Raw genomic sequence first — 19,969 nt, 5'->3', positions numbered from 1 at the left:
CCTGCTTGGCCTCTGCAACGCTGCCTTCTCTTGGTTCTCTTTTGAATGCAGTGGCCGTTCCTTTTCAATCTCTTTTGCTGGCTCCTCATCATTTTCTCTACTTCTAAATAATGGAGAGCCTGAGTTTGCTGTCAGACTTCCAGGCTACCTATGCTCACTCCCTTGGTACCCTCATCTGACCTCATGACTTAAATACCATCTATATGCTGCAGCTCCTAAATGTGTAGCATCAGATCTCTCTCCTGAATCCTAGGCATGAAAGGCCAACACACAACTTGATAGCTCCACTTGAGTATCTTTTTTTCTTTTTCTTTCTTTTGTTTGTTTGTTTGTTGAGACAGGGTCTCACTCTGTCACTCAGGCTGGAGTGTGCAGTGGTACAATCTTGGCTCACTGCAGCCTTGATCTCCTGGGCTGAAGCCATCCTCCCACCTCAGCCTCCTGAATAGCTGGGATTACAGGCATGCATCACCATGTCCGGCTAATTATTTTGTATCTTTTGTAGATATAGGGTTTCATCATATTACCCAGGCTGGTCTGGATCTCTTGGGCTCAAAGGATCTGCCCTCCTTGGCCTCCCAAAGTGCTGGGTTTACAGGCGTGAGCCAACGTGCCTGGCCTGCTTTTAATGATTTATCTTTATCTTTGGTTTTCAAGTTTGTCAATTATGTGCCCAGGCGTGGTTTTATTTTCTTTCTTTGTTCTTTTTTTCTTTTGAGACAGGGTCTGTGTTGTCCAGTGGTGTGATCTTGGCTCACTGCAGCTTCAACCTCCAGGTCTCAAGCAATTCTCCCACCTCAGCCTCCTGAGAGCTAGGACTACAAGAGCATGCAATGACACCTGGCTAATTTTTGTTTATTTTTTGTAGAGATGAGTTCTCACTATGGTGTCCAGCTGGTTTCAAACTCTTGGGCTCAGGCGCTTTTTCTACCTTGGCCTCCCAAAGTGCTAGGCTTACAGATGTAAGCCACCATGCCCAGCCCAGTTTTCTTTATATTTATCCTCCTGAAATCTTGTTGCAATTCCTGAATCTTTGGGTACTGTTTTTAAATCAAATTTTGAAAATTTTTGGCTAATATTTCTTTAAAAAATGTTTGCCCTCTTATTTCTTTTTCTTTTTTTTTTTTTTAGACGGAGTTTCGGTCTTGTTGCCTAGGCTGGAGTGCAATGGCGCGATCTTGGCTCACTGCAACCTCCGCCTCCCGGGTTCAAGCAATTCTCCTGCCTCAGCCTCCCGAATAGCTGGGATTACAGGCATGCACTACCACGCCCGGCTAATTTTGTATTTTCAGAAGAGATGGCGTTTCTCCATGTTGGTCAGACTGGTTTCGAACCCCTGAGCTCAGGTGATCCACCCGCCTTGGCCTTCCAAAGTGCTGGGACTACAGGTGTGAGCCACCGTGCCCAGCTTTTTTTTTTTGAGACGAATCTCGCTCTGTTACACAGGCTGGAGTGCAGGGCACAATCTTGGCTCACTGCAACCTCCACCTCCTGGGTTCAAGCAATTCTTTGCCTCAGCCTCCCGAGTAGCTGAGATTACAGCATCCGCCACCATGCCCAGCTAATTTTTGTATTTTTAATAAAGACAGAGTTTCATCATCTTGGCCAGGCTGGTCTTGAACTCCTGACCTCGGGATCCACCTGCCTTAGCTTCCCAAAGTGCTGGGATTAAGGCGTGAGCCACCGCGCCCACCTGCCCAGCCTTGCCCTCTTATTTCTATCCTTTCCTTCTGAGACTCCAATTACTGACATGCCTACCTGAACAAAGCGTAAAACCAAGCCTCCACAAGGTGAGATGATCTGTCAGTAATTTAACTGCCTGCTAGAATAAAACTCAACATTCTGTAGACATCCAGGTGTGGTGCCTCACATCTTTTATCCCAGCACTTTAGGAGACCAAGGTGGGAGGATCGCTTGAGCCCAGGAGTTCAAGACCAGTCTGGGCAACATAGTGAGACCCCTTCTTTTTTTTTTTTTTTTTTTTTTTTGAGACAGAGTCTCGCTATGTCACCCAGGCTGGAGTGCAGTGGCGTGATCTCCGCTCACTGCAACCTCCGCCTCACAGGTTCAAGCAATTCTCTGCCACCGCCTCCCGAGTAGCTGGGATTACAAGTGCCCACAACCACACCCGGCTAATTTTTTTTTTTTTTTGTATTGTTTTAGTAGAGATGGGGTTTCACCATGTTGGCCAGGCTGGTCTTGAAATCCTGACCTCGTGATCCACCTGCCTCGGCCTCCCAAAGTGCTGGGATTACAGGCATGAGCCACCACACCCGGTCTTTTTTTTTTTTTTTTTTGAGATGGAGTCTTGCTCTCTTGCCCAGGCTGGAGTCCAGTGGTGTGATCTTGGCTCACTGCAACCTCCACCTCCAGAGTTCAAGCGATTCTCATGCCTCAGCCTCCCGAGTAGCTGGGATTCCAGGCATATGCCACCACGCCCAGATAATTTTGTATTTTTCTTAGAGATGGGGTTTCTCCATATTGGCCAGGCTGGTCTCGAACTCCTGACCTCAGGTGATCCACCCACCTCAGCCTCCCAAAGTGCTGGGATTACAGGCATGAGCCACTGCGCCTGGCCAGTGAGACCCTTTCTCTACCAAATAAAAATAAAATAAAAACATTCTTCAGAGGAAAGTAACAGGATCCAGTCTCTACAACACATTATCCATAATGTCAAGTACATAATGAAATTATTTGATGTTCAACCAAGCAGGGAACTGTGACCTATGACAAAGCAAAAGATCAGTCAACAGAAAGAGACCTACAAATGGCCCAGACATTGGAATTAACAAAGAATTTTAAATAACAATGATAAATTTGTTAGAGAGTCTACAGGAAAAGATCTAAATAGTGGCTGAAGAGATGGGAAATCTCAGGAGAGATTTCCCACAAAATGTTTTTGTGGGATATAATTCCCAGTTTTTCTCTAGGAACAAAAATACTATTCTTGAGAAAATGTTTACATTATTTTCTGATGAACTATGATTAAGACTTATTCTGGGTGCCAGGCATGGTGGCTCATGCCTGTAATCCCATCACTTTGGGAGGCTGAGACGGGTGGGTCATTTGAGGCCAGGAGTTTGAGACCAGCCTGGGCAACATGGTAAAACCCCACCTCCACTAAAAATACAAAAAAAATAGCCGGGCGTGGTGGTGCATGCATGCCTGCAGTCCCAGCTACTCAGCAGGCTGAGGCAAGAGAATCTCTTGAACCCGGGAGGCAGAGGTTGTAGTGAGCTAAGATCACGTCACTGCACTCCAGCCTGGGCGACAGAGTGAGACTCTGTCTCAAAAAAAAAAAAAAAAACTTCTATCCAACTGACTTTTTTCTGACAGGCTACCTGTGAGTATTCTATTAAGAGCCTAGTAATCTTGAACCAATCCTTTTTTCTTTCTTTATCTCTTCTAGCAGTGATTATGTACTCATTTTCATTTTCATTTTTTAGGAGAGCAAATTTATTAATTGGCTTACTAAAATCCTTTTCCCTTGTAACATGATTGTAACAAAATTCTGACACATGCCCATAATTAAATTGTCTAAAATCTAATTTTCTTAAGCAATTTTCATCATAACCCAAGAGATCTAAACATGACTCTACTCTCCTTTCCTACCCAGTTTTTGTGGGTTACAGCGGAAAACACTTCTCTTGTCCAGGGAGATGGCCTCATAGGCCAGGGGTTTATGACAAACCTCTGGTACATGGCTGGATTCACAAATGTCAGTCAGGAGAGAGAGAAAAAAAAAAAAGCCTTCAATAACTCACCACAGCAATCACAGAGGACCACCTAGCAAGATGGCAGAATATTCTTAGAGTTTCAGGTGAACTGGAATCACGCTGGTGTGAGAGGGGTTTATAATAAAGCAGAAGTAAACTTGAGTTTTATGGCAGGCTTGATGTCTGAACCTCCTGACCATCAACACCAAAAATGCATTGCAGCTGGGCGTGGTGGCTCATGCCTGTAATCCCTACACTTTGGGAGATGTAGATGGGTGGAAGGATTGCTCGAGGCCAGGAGTTTGGGATCAGCCTGATCAACACAGCAAGACCTTCTCTTTCTTTTTTTTTTTTTTTTTTTTTTTTTTTGAGACGGAGTCTCGCTCTGTCACCCAGGCTCTAGTGCAGTGGCGCAATCTCGGCTCACTGCAAGCTCCGCCTCCCGGGTTCACGCCATTCTCCTGCCTCAGCCTCTCCGAGTAGCTGGGACTACAGGCGCCCGCCACCACGCCCGGCTAATTTTTTGTATTTTTAGTAGAGACGGGGTTTCACCGTGGTCTCGATCTCCTGACCTCGTGATCCACCCGCCTCCGCCTCCCAAAGTGCTGGGATTACAGGCGTGAGCCACCGCGCCCGGCCTAAGACCTTCTCATCTTTACAAAAATTTAAAAAAAATAGCCAGGCATGTTGGCACATTTGGCACATGCCTGTAGTCCCAGCTACTCGGGAGGCTGAGGCAGGAGAATAGCTTGAGCCCAGGAGTTTGAGGTTACAGTGAGCTATAGTTGTGCCATTGCACTCCAGCCTGGGGGACAGATCAAGAGCCTGTCTCTAAAAGTAGTAATGATAATAATAAGTGAAGAGTCATTTTTCTCTGTTTTAAGTATCTGAATAATCTGAATAAAACTTGGGTCCTTTATGGCCCAGATGTTAGTATCACACACTCAAATAAAGAGTCCAGTAGTCAAAAATAGTGAAAAAAAATCCAAAAATCCAATTATATTTTTCAAAAACCAGCAAAGGGGATCCGGTTAATAATCCTTTCTACTTCTGTTCAGTTCCCTGATACCTGTAGCTGCTCTGTTGCCTCTTCCTCTCCAAACAATCTTTTCTCTCTTTAACCCTCTTTTTTTTTTTCTTTTTGAGACAGGGTCTCACTCTGTCATCCAGACTGGAGTACAGTGGCACAGTGGCCACTCACTGCAACCTCTGTCTCCCAGGTTCAAGCAATTCTTGTGCCTCAGCCTCCCCAGTAGCTGGGATTACAGTCATGTGCCACCATTCCGGCTAATTTTTGTATTTTTAGTAGAGATGGGGTCTCGCTATATTGCCCAGGCTGGTCTCAAACTCCTGGCCTCATATGATCCGCCCGCCTCTACCTCCCAAAGTGCTGGGATTACAGGCATAAGCTACCATACCCAGCCAACACTCTTTCCTTTTTATTATATAGATTAGCCTCCAGCCTCTCAGGGCATTATAAAGATTTCTCTCCTTCACCCATTAACCCATCTCTTGAGCTTCCACTAAAACAGCTTTTCTTTTAAAAAAAAAAAAAAAAATCCAGGCTGGAGTTCAGTGGCAAAATCATAGCTCACTGCTCACTGCAGCTTCTAACTCCTGGGCTTAAGCGGTCCTCCAGCCTCCAGAGTAGCTGGGAATATAGGCAAATGCCACCACACTCAGCTAATCTTTTATTTTTTGTAGAGCCAGAGTTTCACCCTGTTGTCCAGGCTGGTCTCAAACTCCTGGATTCAAGTGAGCCACCCACCTTGGCCTCCCAAAGTGCTGGGATTACAGATATGAGCCACTGAGCCCAGCCAAGGCCACAGTATCTTAATGTCTAGGTGAGTGTCTATGATGGTCCATTAGTTGCCTTGTACATATAGAAGCTCCTCACTCTCTTTCCAGCTGCTGCCTGAGACTTAGCAGAATGGAAGAATAACAGGCATTCCTGTTGTGGAAGCCAGTGTTATAGAGCTATGAAAGCTTAGCCTTCTTCTGTTCTGTAGTTGGGAGCTTCCTTTCTGTGAATGGTTTCCATAGGGGTGGTGCTGTTCACATCCTTGCTATGTGCATATTGGCTATATGCATATTAGTGAATATGTTGATTCTAGATGTGATTGCTGCACATCCTGGTTCTACCACCCCCACTTACCTGGTTGTAGGTTTGACATATAAGCAAATAGCCGCAATTTGTCCACTTGATAAGAGGTGATGACCCTCCCTGCAATGTAAGCAACCCTCACGGGCTAGAACTTGGACTTCAATAATTCATGGACTCACAGACTTCATCTTCATACCTATCCAGCCTAAGGGTCTTTATCTATTGCCCATGGGTAACTGGACTACAATTCTCCAGAGTCAAAAGAGAAGTCTTGTTTCAAATTCATATATGCTGAATGGTCTCTAGCCATATTTGGTCTCTAGCCAGCCCTACATTTACAAGACAATGTGTTAAGGACCCTGCCTAGCTAGGGAATTTGGGTGTGGGAGGTAAAGAGAAAAAAGAAAGGCCACTTACAGCAACAAGAGGGGTTGATTATTTTTAAATGAAGTCAAGGATGATTTTTAATCACTGACCACTATGACCCCTGCTGTCCAAGTGTTCCTGGGCCTGAAGGTGAAGAAAATTGGCACAGGCCTCACTGGCTTTCCCTTCCTCTCACCTTGTGGGTTTGAAAACCAACTGGGAGGCCAGTCACTGCCAAATGAAGAAAGGCTTGTTTGCTCATTCACCAGAAAGATAAGATCTGTCTACATTCCCTCCTCCAGCCATTTGCTTTAGCACCTACACGAATGTCAAGCAATTGGTAATGTGGTCTCAACCCTAAGCAGATGGACCAAACCCTGAAAGTAAGTTCTGTTGTATGTTGTCTGTGTGATTTTACACAACTCACTTTTTCTCATGCCTCACTGTACTCATCTGTAAAATAGGAATAATACCTATGTATTAGTTTGCTAGGGCTGCCATAACAAAGTACTGCACGCTGGGTGGCTTAAGCAACAGAAGTGTATTTTGTCACTGTTCTGGAGGCTGGAAGTCCAAGATCAAGTGTCAGCAGGGTTGTTTTCTTCTGAAGCCTCTCTCCTTGGCTTATAGGTGGCCGTCTGCACCTTATGTCTTCATTTGGTCTTCCCTCTGTGTGTATGTCTGTCTCTTAATTTCCTCTTCTTATTTATTTTTGAGACATGGTCTTGCTCTGTCACCCAGGCTGGAGTGCAGTGGCATGATCTTGGCTCACTGCAACCTCCGCCTCCTAGGTTCAACAATTCTCCTGCCGCAGCCTCCCAAGTAGCTGGGACAACAGGCGCCTGCCACTACACCCAGCTGATTTTTGTGTTTTTAGTAGAGATGGGGCTTCACCATGTTGGCCAGGCTGGTCTCGAACCCCTGACCTGAAGTGATCCGCCCACCTCGGCCTCCCAAAGTGCTGGGATTACAGGCATGAGTCACTGTGCCCAGCCAATTTCCCCTTCTTATAAGGACACCAGTTATATTGGATAAGGACCCACCTCATGGTCTCATTCTAACTTAATTACCTTTTTAAGGACCCTATCTCCAAATACAGTCACATTCCGAGGTACTGGAGGTTAGGACCTCAATATGAATTTGGAGATGGTGAAGGGGCAGGGCAGGGGTTGAGAGGGGGAGACAATTCGGCCAGGGGTTGGGAGGGGGAGACAATTCTGCCTGTAACAATCTGCTAGATATTATTGTGAAGACTGAATTAGCTAAAGTGTTTAAAGCATGAACATAAAGCCTGACATAATATGATCCCCCCAAAATGGTAATTATTATTATGAAATCCCATATAAAAGAAAAGTACTACCATCTAAATACAGAGAGAACATAGACAGGTACAGGGAATTCCAACCATGGCTCTTCATTTCCCATCTGATGGGTGCTGCTCTTATTCTTCCAGCCCTTGTTTTAAAAATATGCAAACATGGGCCGGGTGCGGTTGCTCACACCTGTAATCCCAGCACTTTGGGAGGCCAAGGTGGGCAGATCATGAGGTCAAGAGATGAGACCATCCTGGCCAACATGGTGAAACCCTGTCTCTACTAAAAATACAAAAATTAGCTGGCCGTGGTGGTGTGTGCCTGTAGTCCCAGCTACTCGGGAGGCTGAGGCAGGAGAAATGCTTGAACCTGGGAGGCAGAGGTTGCAGTGAGCCGAGATCATGCCACTGCACTCCAGCCTGGCGACACAGCAAGACTCCATCTAAAAAAAAAAAAAAAAAAAAAAATATATATATATATATATATATATATATATATATGCAAACATGGCCGGGCACGGTGGCCCACGCCTGTAATCTCAGCACTTTGGGAGGCTGAGGCGGGAGGATCACTTAAAGTCAAAAGTTCGAGATCAGCCTAGCAAACACGGTAAAACTCCGTCTCTACTAAAAATACAAAAATTAGCCAAGTGTGGTGGCACACGCCTGTAATCCCAACTACTTAGGAGGCTGAAGTCAGAGAATTGCTTGAACCCAGGAGCCGGAGGTTGCAGTGAGCTGAGATTGTGCCACTGCACTCCAGCCTGGGCAACAGAGTGAGACTCCATCTAAAAAAAAAAAAAGAAAAGAAAAAAAAAATGCATGGTGGCTTACGTCTGCAATCCCAGTACTCTGGGAGGCCAAGACGGGAATATCACTTGAGGTCAGGAGTTCAAGACCAGCCTGGCCAACATGGTGAAACCCCATCTCTAATAAAAATACAAAAATTAGCCCGGCATAATGGTGCATGCCTGTAATCCCAGCTTTGCTCGGGAGGCTGTGGCAAGAGAATTGCTTGAACCCGGGAGGCGGAGGTTGCAGTGAGCCGATATCGTGCCACTGCACTCCAGCCTGGGTGACAGAGCAAGACTCTGTCTCCAAAAAAAAAAAAAAAAAAAGCAAACATAATACTTGAATATAACATCTGTAGAGGTCTTTCCATGGGATGACAAGCAAAGATGTTATGTTTTTCTCTGATGCCTGTTGCTGTTATTCTTCTGGTAATATTATGAACTCTCCAAGGACTAACTTACACTTCCTTTGTGCCCCTTACTATCTAAGAACACCATGCTAAGCATATAGGAAGGGCTCAGTAAAAACAACTAATCAAACTACATGCTCTTTTGATAGTTTACTTAGTCTTGTAACAAGTCCTGCCCGATTAGAGGCACATTACACTGAGAGAGTAGAACGCCATCTAGTGACTCTTGTTATCAGACTAGAAAACTGAGATTCAGGAAATCCCAGATTGCTACTTCCATGTCTCATCTATTTGATATCTGTGTATGCAAACCCAACTAGAAATTTTATAGTTTGGCAGCTTTATGTATTAATGATAAATTCAACTAAGCTTTTATTTCTCTTGCCAAGAGACTTCTGGCCTTACACAGTTAACCTCAGTGAATCTGATTATTTATAGAATGGAGAAGCAAGAAATAAAAGTGTCATGCAATTATTGACAATGGAATAAAAATACAGAAGACCAAGAGAAATTCAGAAATCATACAGCATCGATACTGCACTCCAGCCTGGGCAACAAGAACGAAACTTCATCTCAAAAAAACAAAAGTTTACTCTTTTATCTCAAAAGTTTATTGTATGATGTAAATCTTCAGCTTTGGCAAAATACCATTTTAAACACTCAACCATTCTGTATTTTGGCCAAGGTACATTTTTGTTGCACATCTACTTAGAACATACTATTTGCCAAATTCTGGTTTGGGTACTGAGAAAAAAGAGAGGAGAGAGACAAACTCCTTGTCTCCAAACAGTTCCTCTTACATAGGCAACAGAGTAGAGATTGGCATGTATGTGTGTGTGTGTGTGTGTGTATATATCTCTATATACATATATAATATCTATCTATATATAATATCTATAATATATCTATAATATATATAATATCTATCTATCTATATATATATATGATTAGAATATAGTGGAAAATATGCTATGAGACCATAGGTGAAAAATTGAATCCTGTTTTGGAAGGTCTAGACCCAGGGATTTTGGGAGGCTCAGCAACCCCCTAAAAGACAATCAGATGATAAATACTGAGCCCTACTAAGCAGAAATGCTTCCTGGAATAAGTCATATCTAAACTAAATCCTAAAGGAAGAATCAGAGCTGGCCAGTTAAAGGCTAAAGGGTAGAAAGGCAAAGTGGTGAGGGCAAAGGAAGGGCTGGGAACAGTGGTTTCAGACCAAGGGAACAGAATATGTGCAAAGATCTGAGGGGAGAAAGAGAGAAAGAATACATCCATTCTAGATCTGGAAGTATACAAGCTGCTACACTGAAATAGTTTCAACTTACACACTTACTGTGGTAGCCAGCCTCCAAGATGACCCCCAATGACCCTCCCCCTGCTACAGGACATAATATTGATGTCCTTCTATAGTCCCTTCCAACACTTAATGGGGGTAACCTGTGTAACCAATAAGATATTATAAAAACTATTGTGCATGACTTCTGAGGTTATGGTACAAAAGACATTGTGGCTTCTGTCTTGCTCTCTTTTGGGTCATTTGCTGCCATGTCATGGAAACCAAAGATGCCTTATCATTGTGGGATGGAACTGAGGCCTCTAGCCAATAGCTATATAAGTGAGTTTTCTTGGAAATATATTTTCCAGCCCCAGTTGACTGTAGCCTTAACTATATACTCTTGAGAAACCCTGAGTCAGTATCACCCAACTAAGCCTCCCCAGATGATGCACAGCAACAATGAGAGATAACAAATGTTTATTGTTCTAAGTTGCTAAATTTGGGGAGTAATTTGTTATGCGGCAATAGATAACATACTCACTAATGTGCTCAAAAATATCTCCTGGAGCAAATGCATCTGTTTCTATTCTTCAGTCATTTTCATCTCAGCTATTGGTTTGATTCCACAGCTTGCTAGGTAAATTTACGCTTATATATTTTTATACTTTTTTAAGTATTTTAGAAAGACTGTTCATCCTGTTGTATCCAGGAAACACAAAAGCAGAGTTGGAAGGAAGAGGCAAACGATGGAAACAAAAGTGAAGATGATAATAAAAATAAGAAAATTATAAAACCTGCCCCGGCCTATGGAATAAATGTTCAGTAGGAGGGATTCTGAAGAACACAGGGAACAAGCAACAGGTGAAACTCCTAAACCATCAACATCAATCACCAAGCAATGAGGAAAAGCTGTTGATGAAATGGAACAATCTGAGTCTGTGCCTCGAGGATCGGCACCAAGGTTGGATGCCTATCAGCTTTCTGAGGCTCAGAGTCTGAGGATTCAAAGACCAGACCCAGCAAAAGAGCCACGGTAGGTTCACTAGGAGTGGCTTCTCGGCATTAAGACCTATTTTGGTTGTTTGTTTTTTTGTTTTTGTTTTTTGAGACAGGGTCTCAATCTGTTGGCCAGACTGGAGTACAGTGCGCGATCTTGGCTCACCGTAACCTCCCACTTCCAGGCTCAAGAGAGTCTCCCGCCTCAGCCTCCCAAGTAGCTGGGATTACAGGCGTGTGCCACCACTGCCTGACTAATTTTTGTATTTTTTAGTACAGACGGGGTTTCACCATGTTGGCCAGGCTGGTCTTGAACTCCTGACCTCAAATGATCCACCCGCCTCAGCCTCCCAAAGTGCTGGGATTACAGGTGCGAGCCACTGTGCCCAGCCAACACCTATTTTGTTCTGCCCAGCATCAAAGTGAGCAACAGGTGGTGTCTGCAAAAACTTTCACTGCCAAGTAGTTAGCCACTGCATTTGCAGGGATCATCAGGGAGGTAGCTCATTGGCCACAGCGGATTTTCCAGTATAGACTCTTACTGATAGAATCAGTGGTTGTAACATTTTAACCCAACGGACATTCATTGATAGAAATACCTTTGGAAACTGAGCCTTAGACTCTTTTTTAAAAATAGAGGTGGGGCAGTGGGGTTGGGGGTATCTCACTATGTTGTCCAGGCTGGTCTCAAACCCTTGGCCTGGAGCAATCCTCCCGCCTTGGCCTCCCAAAGTCCTGGGATTACAGGCATGAACCATGATGCCCAGCCTTAGACTGTCATTCATATACTTATTTCAACAAATGTTTATTGAGCTCCAAGGATGGGCAAATCCACACCCTCATAGAGCTTTTTTTATTTTTTTTTTAAAAAGGAAGAAGATAGTAAACATATAAACAAAATAGATAATAATCCCAGGAAATGTTAAGTGTTATTAAAAAAAAATAAGGGGCTGGGCACGGTGGCTCATGCCTGTAATCCCAGCACTTTTTGAGAGCCTGAGGTGGGTAGATCACGAGGTCAGGAGATCAAGACCATCCTGGCTAACACGGTGATACCCTGTCTCTACTAAAAATACAAAAAATTAGCCGGGCGTGGTGGCACATGCCTGTAGTCCCAGCTACTCGGGAGGCTGAGGAAGGAGAATCGCTTGAACCTGGGAGGCGGAGGTTGCAGTGAGCCGAGATCGTGCCACTGCACTCCAGCCTGGGAGATGGCAAGACTCCGTCTCAAAAAAAAAAAAAAAATAGGACTGGGCACAGTGGTGCATGCTTGCAATCCCAGCATTTTGGGAGGATGAGGCAGGCAGACTGCTTGAGCTCAGGATTTTGAGACCAGCCTGGGCAACACAGCGAAGCCTCATCTTGAAAAGAAAAAAATACAAAAATTAACTAGGCGTGGTGGTGTGAGCCTGTAGTCCCAGCTATTCAGAAGGCTGAGGTGGCAGCATCACTTGAGCCCAGAAAGTGGAGGCTGCAGTGAGCCGAGATCACACCAATGAGCCAAGATCACACCAATGCACTCCAGCCTGGGTGACACAGTGAGATCCTGTCTCCAAAAAAAAAAAAAGAAAGAAAGAAAAGAAAAATAGGCCAGGCATGGTGGCTCACGACTGTAATCCCAGCACTTTGGGAGGCTGAGGTGGGAGGATCACTTGAGCCCAGGAGTTCACGACCAGCCTGGGCAACACAGTAAAGCCCCCGTCTCTAAAAAATAATTTAAAAATTAGCTGGGTGTGGTGGCACACACCTGTAGTCCCAGCTCCTCAGGGTGCTGAAGTAGGAAGATTGCTTGAGCTGGGGAAATCAAGGAGGCTGCAATGAGCTGTGATTGCATCACTGCACTCCAGCTGGGGTTACAGAATGACCCTATCTCCAAAAGAAAAGAAAGAAAGAAAAAATAAAGGTAAGACAGAGGGGATTGAGGGTGTCCTTTTTGGAAGGTTGTTCAGAAAAGGCTTGATGAAGAGGTGCCATTTGAATCATCTCTTAGTCATTTTAGGCTTACCAATATATAGACAAATAAATTGCCATTCGAAACCTAAATCTGTTCATAATCAGACAAGCATCTGTAGTTTATTGTGGCTGCAACTTAGAAGTAAGGGATGAGGAGAGGGAGGCATTATTAAGAGAGGTGAAACGGCAAGAGTTGGTTGTAGAGTGTGAGGAAGAGAGAAGAATCATGATAGAAAGAAGGTGGGCTCATTCATTGAAAATGGGAAACCAGAAGGTTGAAGGCAAGTGGATGAAGATGAATTCAGTTTAGGGTATGTTGAGTGTGAGGTGCCTACGGGACATCCAAGTGAATAGGTGAGCAGGAAGTTGAAAATATAGGTCTGGAGCAGGCCTGTGCCTGAGATACACAGGTGTGAAATATGAAAGGTAATCAAAACTGAGAGGTCAGAGAGGGCACCTTTGTTGAGGGAAAAAATAGTCAATGACAGAACTACCAGAAAAAACAACATTTATAGGATTGACAGCAAACAGACAGAGACAGTGAAGGAAGCCTAAAACAGAATGACTAATCAGAACCATAGAGAAGAGTCAGGGAGATGTGGGGTGTTGTGATTTCATAGCTCCCATCTGGTCAAGTGGCTTGTTCTGTGGAGGCCTGTCACTTCCCTGTCTTTGGCCATCTGACAAGCCTTCATTCACTGAACAAATGTTTATTGAACCCATGCCATGTGTCACTTTTCTAGTGACACATGAATGAACAAGACAGGCAGTAAGCCCTGACTTTAGGGCACTTACATTCTAGTGTGGGGAACAGACAATAAACAAACATTAAAAACAGGTTAAACTGCTGGGCACAGTGGCTCACACCTGTAATCCCAGCACTTTGGGAGGCCAAAGCAGGTATCCCTTGAGCTCATGAGTTCCAGACCAGCCTGGGCAACATGGCAAAACCCCATCTCTACAAAAAATACAAAAATTAGCTGGGCATGGTAGTGCAGGCCTGTAGTCCCAGCTACTCTGGAGGCTGAGGTGGGAGGATGGCTTAAGCCCAGGAGGCGGAGGCTGCAATGAGCCAAGATCACATGACTGCACTCCAGCCTGGGTGACAGAGCCAGGCCTTGTCTCAAAAACAAACAAACAAAACCCAGGTTAAATGCATATTAGAAGGTGATAAAAGCTATGAAAAAAAAAAAAGAGTAAGGGGCATCAGGATGTAGAGCGGATATCCGAGCAACTTCCAACAAGGCAGTCAGGTTAGGCCTCAGTGAGTGACCATCGAGTAAAAACTTTAAGTTTGCCCAGGCCGGGCATGGTGGCTCATGCCTATAATCCCAGCACTTTGGGAGGCCAAGGCAGGTGGATCACGAGGTCAGGAGTTCCAGACCAGCCTGGCTAACATGGTGAAACCCCAACTCTACTAAAAATAAAAAAGTAGCCGGACTTGGTGGCGGGCGTCTGTAATCCCAGCTCCCAACTCGGGAGGCTGAGGCAGGAGAATTCCTTGAACCTGACAGGCGGAGGTTGCAGTGAGCCGAGATCCTGCCACTGCACTCCAGCCTGGGCAGACAGAGCAAGACCCCATCTGCAGGGGGGCAGTGGGGACTTTAAGTTTGCCCAGTAGATATCCAGGAGTAGGTCAGCGTGGTAGTTCACACCTGTAATCCCAGCAGTTTGGGAGGCCGAGGCGGGAGGATCAGTGAAGGTTGGGAGTTCGAGACCAGACTGGCCCAGCATGGTGAAACCCCATCTCTACTAAAAATACAATAATTAGCCGGGCGTAGTGGTGTGCACCTGTAGTCCCAGCTACCAGGGAGGCTAAAGCAGAATCGCTTGAACCCGGGAGGCAGAGGTTGTAGTGAGCCGAGATCGCGCCACTGCACTTCAACCTGGGCGACAGAGCGAGACTCGGTCTCAAAAAAAAAAAAGATATCTGGAAGTACAGCATTCTAGATTACATCAAACAAGAAATAGCGGGCATCAGGTAGGATTTTGGCTTTTGTCCTAACAAAAATGAGAGGCTGATGGAAGGTTTTGAGAAAAGTGTCTGGTTAAGGTTTTCTAACAGAACTACCCTGCTGCTGAGTGGCCAGGGTGGAAGCAGGAAGACCAGTTAGGGGGCCAGCGCAGTTCAGGGAAGAGACGATGGTGCCCTGAACCACGATGACAGCAGGGAGGGTTTCTTGATAGTTTGAAAGCCGAGGTAAAGGAAAGGAGTGAAGAGTAACACACGCTTGCGTCCTACACCAAAGGAAAGCCACTGCGGTCAGTGGGAGCCAGGGAAGACCCTGGGAAGGGCAGGTCGTTTGTGGTTTTGGTGGAGGGCGAAGGAATAAGGATTTCAACTTGGGGCACGTGGGACGGTCAGGAGAGAAGTCTGAGCTGGAGATGCAGGGATGTCGCCAGCACACAGCTGGTGTCTCCAGCCACGAAAGCAAACACATACATACTTTCAGGTGGGCTAAGTGCCATGGAAAAAGAGAAAAGGGAGGCAAGAATGTGGGGGGGGGGGGGCGGGAACGACACAAAAGACGGCAGGAGGAGGCCTTTCTGAGAAAGGGACGCCTGCTTTCCCTCCGAGAAAGAGAAGCGAGAAGGGCGAGAAGCGCTTGCGAAAAAGCTGGCAGAGTGGGGCCGGGCGCGGTGGCTCAGGCCTTAAGTCCCTGCACTTTGGGAGGCCAGGAGTTCGAGACCAGCAACAGAGAGAGACCCCCGTCTCTGCTTTATTAGATAAAAATAACTTTCTTCTTTTTTTTTTTTGAGACAGTCTCACTCTGTCACCCAGGCTGGAGTGCAGTGGCGGGATCTCGGCTCACTGCAAGCTCCACCTCCGGGGTTAATGCCATTCTCCCTCCTCAGCCTCCCAAGTAGCTGGGACTACAGGCGCCCGCCACCACGCCCGGCTAATTTTTTGTATTTTTAGTAGAGACGGAGTTTCACTGTGTTAGCCAGGATGGTCTCGATCTCCTGACCTCGTGATCCGCCCGCCTCGGCCTCCCAACGTGCTAGGATTACAGGCGTGAGCCACCGCGCCCGGCCAATGATTTTTAAAACAGTAAGAAAATCTGGCAGTGCGCATCCAACCCGAGGCCCTCGCAGCCAGAGCAGAGGCACCAGGGCGGCCAGGCGAGGCGCTGCGAGGAAGCTGGTGCTTCTCGGAGTCCGAGACCCGGGCCGGGGAGAGCCCCTGACAGAGCTCGAGGACCACGGCTCTCTCGCGGGCGTCCTGCCCAGCGGCGTGATTACGGGGCCGCCGAAACCGAAACCCATCTACTGGACACTTCCAGCTTCCTCCAAAGGCTGAGCAAAAGCTGGGCTACAAAGGCAGATTTCATGTCTGCTGCCAAGCTCGACCACTTTACAGCCAATCCTCTCTCGTCTGGTAAACGCGTAAAACCTACACAACCACAACTTTCACAACGAGAGGGAGGCCGCAGGCCTCTCGTCGGCGCACGGGCCGCCTCTTCTGCGTCACTCTGAGGTAACAACAGCCTTTCTCTTCAATCGCTTCATGGAACTCCAAGACGCCAAGCCTCTTCCACTACGGGTCGAAGGATGAGTCACGTCACATTGCGCGAACAAGGATGGTCACGCGCCACAAAAGGATTTGCAGGGCGGGGCGACTTGACGGCACTCCCTTTTGCTCCCATTGGCTGCGGTCGTCAGGTTCGCCTCCTCCACTGCCTACCGGGCAGTTTAGGGCCTGACAGAAGCCCGCCCCTCCTCTGGCTCTCGTGCGCACGCGTGGCGGGTTCTCGGCGCACTGAGCAGGCGCGGCCTCGTGTCGGCCGGAGGGGGCGGGCGCAACGGCGCGCGCTGCGTCCCGGCGCTCGGCTTTCCCTCCGCCTGTCCCGCCCTCCGTCGCGGCGGCGCGGTGTACCCTGGGATAGGGAGCGATCTCCGAGCGAGGCGGCAAGATGGACGCGGGATTTTTCCGCGTAAGTAGAAGCGCCGGGCGCTCGGGTGAGGCCAGGGACTTCTCCGTAAGGCCTGGTAGGAGCCCTTAGCTTGGGACAGGGTGGCCAGCGAGGGGAGCTTCGGAGATCCTAAGGATTCCTCTTAGTGCCGGCGCACCCCCCCCCCCCCCGCGCGCGCTGCGGCGGAGACCGGTGCGCTCCTGCGCAGTCTCCTCCTCCGGAATGGTCCCCCCTACGCGGCGGCGACGGTGGCCGGAAAATGGCGGCGGGAATGGGCCAGGATGGTACCTCGCTGCCCGCCTGCCTGGCGGGGCCTGCAGGCCGAGCGCCGTGCGTGCCGCCGGGTCCTAGGGCCTAGCGGAGCCGGAGGAGGAAGTCCCGAGTGGGAGGCCAAAGGGAAGCCCTAAGGTCACTGGTGGCGGCAGGGCAGGGAAAATATGGTTTAGGGGTACATCTTGGGAGAGCACCTTAGGGGAGGGAGGACAGGAAGCAGCATTCAGCGGCTTTTTTTGAAAAAGCGCCCTCCCCGCCCCCCAACGTCCTCCCTCCAGGTCCTAAGCCTTCGTGGAGGCGCCAGGTCAGGGTTCGCGGGAGCTCCCGCCCAATTTGATATCCCTTCAGGGAGGGGGACGTAGATAACTTGTTGGGACAATGTGAATGTTAGGTTCTGTGAGGGTAGAGGGTGCAACGAAAACTAGGCGCGGGTATGGAGGCACGTTATGGAGTGATTCAGTTTCTTCCCGCCCTCCACATCCCTCACCACCCGCCACCGTCGTGTTTTACTCTTGGAGTCCGCTGGCGAAAGGTGACTCTTACCTAGGCTCTGCCAGCGTCGTCTGCCCATCGCCTGCAGGCAGGGAAGTTACTCTGTGGTAGTTGGTTCTCGGGGCCCACACTTTATCAGGCTCGTGCTGGAGCCTGTGTGTCCCATAGTCCCCTCCTGTAGGAAATTAGCACTAGGTCAAGATCTAGAAGGGACACAGGACTAGAGTTGAGCACCATTGGTCTCTCAGGGCTTGCAAACTGTTAATGCAGAATGAAACCATCTAGAAACTAGTTGGTCTAAGCCAATATCTCCGTTTTCTGAAATACACGTTAGCTCTTCTCTTTAGAGCATGTAATTTGCAGTTTGTGTGTTTTCAAAGGAAAAATTGGAAGGGGGGAGGGCCAGAACTTTAGTAAAAATATCTTTGGATATTGAAATCCTTCTTTAATTGGCTTTAAACATGCCAACGAGTTTTTCGTCATGTTAGAATATTATCCCCCAAGTATTTGACCTAAGAACAACCAGCTGTTCTTAGGCAAACAGTAAGATGCTTATTTTGGAATGATAGTTTCAGATTAGCCTATCGAATTTGCAAATTGCTTATGAACTGACCATTTTGTAATTTCCATCAAAGTATTTTGTAGTAAATATTCAATATTTTCTGAGTGCAAGTAGTATTTTGAAACAAGTGAAAGCCTGTTCTGACTTTTGTCAAATACTTTCTGTGGAAAGGAGTCCCAGTAAATAAAAGAGTAAGGTGATTGATGAGCAAATTTTAACATGAAGTTTGCTTGTGGTATTGGTAAAGGTCTGGGAGAGGGGCGAGTTTTTAATACATAGCCTACAATTCCTTAAATACAAGAGTTAACTGGATTTAAGATCCAAGTTAAAATATTTTAGGGTCATTATCTAGTACCCTGCCAACCAGATACACTATTTCAGTTAGTATAGAAGTTATATCTTCCAATCAATGAACTTCTTCCACATGCCAGATACTTTACATATGTTATTTCTGGTATGTACACAGCAACCCTGCAGAGTAGGTTTCTATACCTCCATTTTAGCAGGGAAGGAGCTATCCTCAGAGAGGTTCGGTAACTTTGTTTACGATCTTACGGCTAAGTAGTGGCACAGTTTTTACCTTCTCAAACAAAATTTTTTTTGATCGCTTTCCAAGGGACTGTGGCCAACTCAGTGAACCAATCAGTACATTTCAGATGGCACAGCCAGTTATTTCCGTGTTTAATTGGGCCAGTAGGAATGACAAAATGAAAAGAATAATTAGTGATCACTCGATGATCTAAGGTAGCATTTGTAAGCTTTCATTTTTCCAGGTTCTTTGCTGAAATTGAGTTTATTTAGGTAACCCTGTCTTTTTCACTCATTCCAAGTTCCTAAAAGTTGTAGAAGACTAACAGCACAGTCCTGGGATGTTCTTTTTTCCTTTCACCTTGTTTCTATGCATTGCCACAGTAGTTTTGCCAGCATGCAACTGGCTTTCCAAAAAGAATGAAATTTCAAATGCTTCAATGTGTTCTCATTTAAACAGAAAAGCCCTACGTGTCTATTAGCATAGGAAAAGGTGTGAAAGGATACAAATCAAGTCCAACATTGGATATGAGGAGGTGTTGGCTTTATGCTGTATACTGCTGTTTTAGGTTTGACTTATGATGAACATACACTTGATAATTTAAAAATCCAGTCAAGTTTTCCAAGTGTCAGCTACGTTGGGGAAAGAGTATGCATTTCTCATCTATGAAAACTGGTTTTGTATTGTGTTTACTTGGTTACCCTATTTTGGCTATAAAGGTTGTAGGTGATAAAAAGTAAGGATTTAATTTTGAACCCTTAATTAAGATGTGATTCTCTTCCTGCAGGGAACAAGTGCAGAACAGGATAATCGGTTCAGCAACAAACAGAAGAAACTACTGAAGCAGCTGAAATTTGCAGAATGCCTAGAAAAAAAGGTATTCTTCTGGATGAGACTGTTGTGCATCTTTATAGCACACTTACTTGACTCAAGTTCTGGGGTTGTTTTGGAGATGCATTGTAAGTTGAATGCTAAGAAAAACATAATTGAACATTAGCCACCTTTTAGCCACCACACGTGGCACAGCCATATAAGAATTAGCAGATTGTGGCTGGGTGCGGTGGCTCACGCCTGTAATCCCAGCACTTTGGGAGGCCGAGGCGGGCAGAACACAGTGTCAGGAGATTGAGACCATCCTGGCTAACACGGTGAAACCCCGTCTCTACTAAAAATACAAAAAATTAGCCGGGTGTGGTGGCGGGTGCCTGTAATCCCAGTTAATTGGGAGGCTGAGGCAGGAGAATGGTGCGAACCCAGGAGGCGGAGCTT

General features: G+C 46.4%; 1 protein-coding gene across 19 annotated transcripts in view; it reads left to right on the top strand.

The window, feature by feature from the left end:
• Positions 1-16,689: 16,689 nt before the first annotated feature.
• SRRM1 (serine and arginine repetitive matrix 1) overlaps positions 16,690-19,969 on the top strand; it is a 29,730-nt gene continuing 26,450 nt past the window's right edge. For 8 of the 19 annotated variants that reach the window (XM_063631547.1, XM_063631544.1, XM_055262707.2 and 5 more), the window contains exons 1-2: positions 16,703-16,865; positions 19,488-19,577. In XM_063631547.1, coding sequence (XP_063487617.1) covers positions 16,845-16,865; positions 19,488-19,577 — 111 coding nt within the window. In that variant the 5' untranslated portion in view covers positions 16,703-16,844. Of the gene's footprint in view, positions 16,866-17,103; positions 17,253-19,487; positions 19,578-19,969 lie in introns of those variants that run through there. The other 11 variants (XM_063631543.1, XM_063631542.1, XM_055262701.2 and 8 more) reach the window with 4 other exon arrangements.

This window comes from Symphalangus syndactylus, chromosome 22 (assembly GCF_028878055.3).
Source record: "Symphalangus syndactylus isolate Jambi chromosome 22, NHGRI_mSymSyn1-v2.1_pri, whole genome shotgun sequence".
NCBI classification, from domain to species: domain Eukaryota; kingdom Metazoa; phylum Chordata; class Mammalia; order Primates; family Hylobatidae; genus Symphalangus; species Symphalangus syndactylus.
Note: the sequence above shows the minus strand (reverse complement) of the source record. Positions and strands in the feature narration are given on the sequence as shown.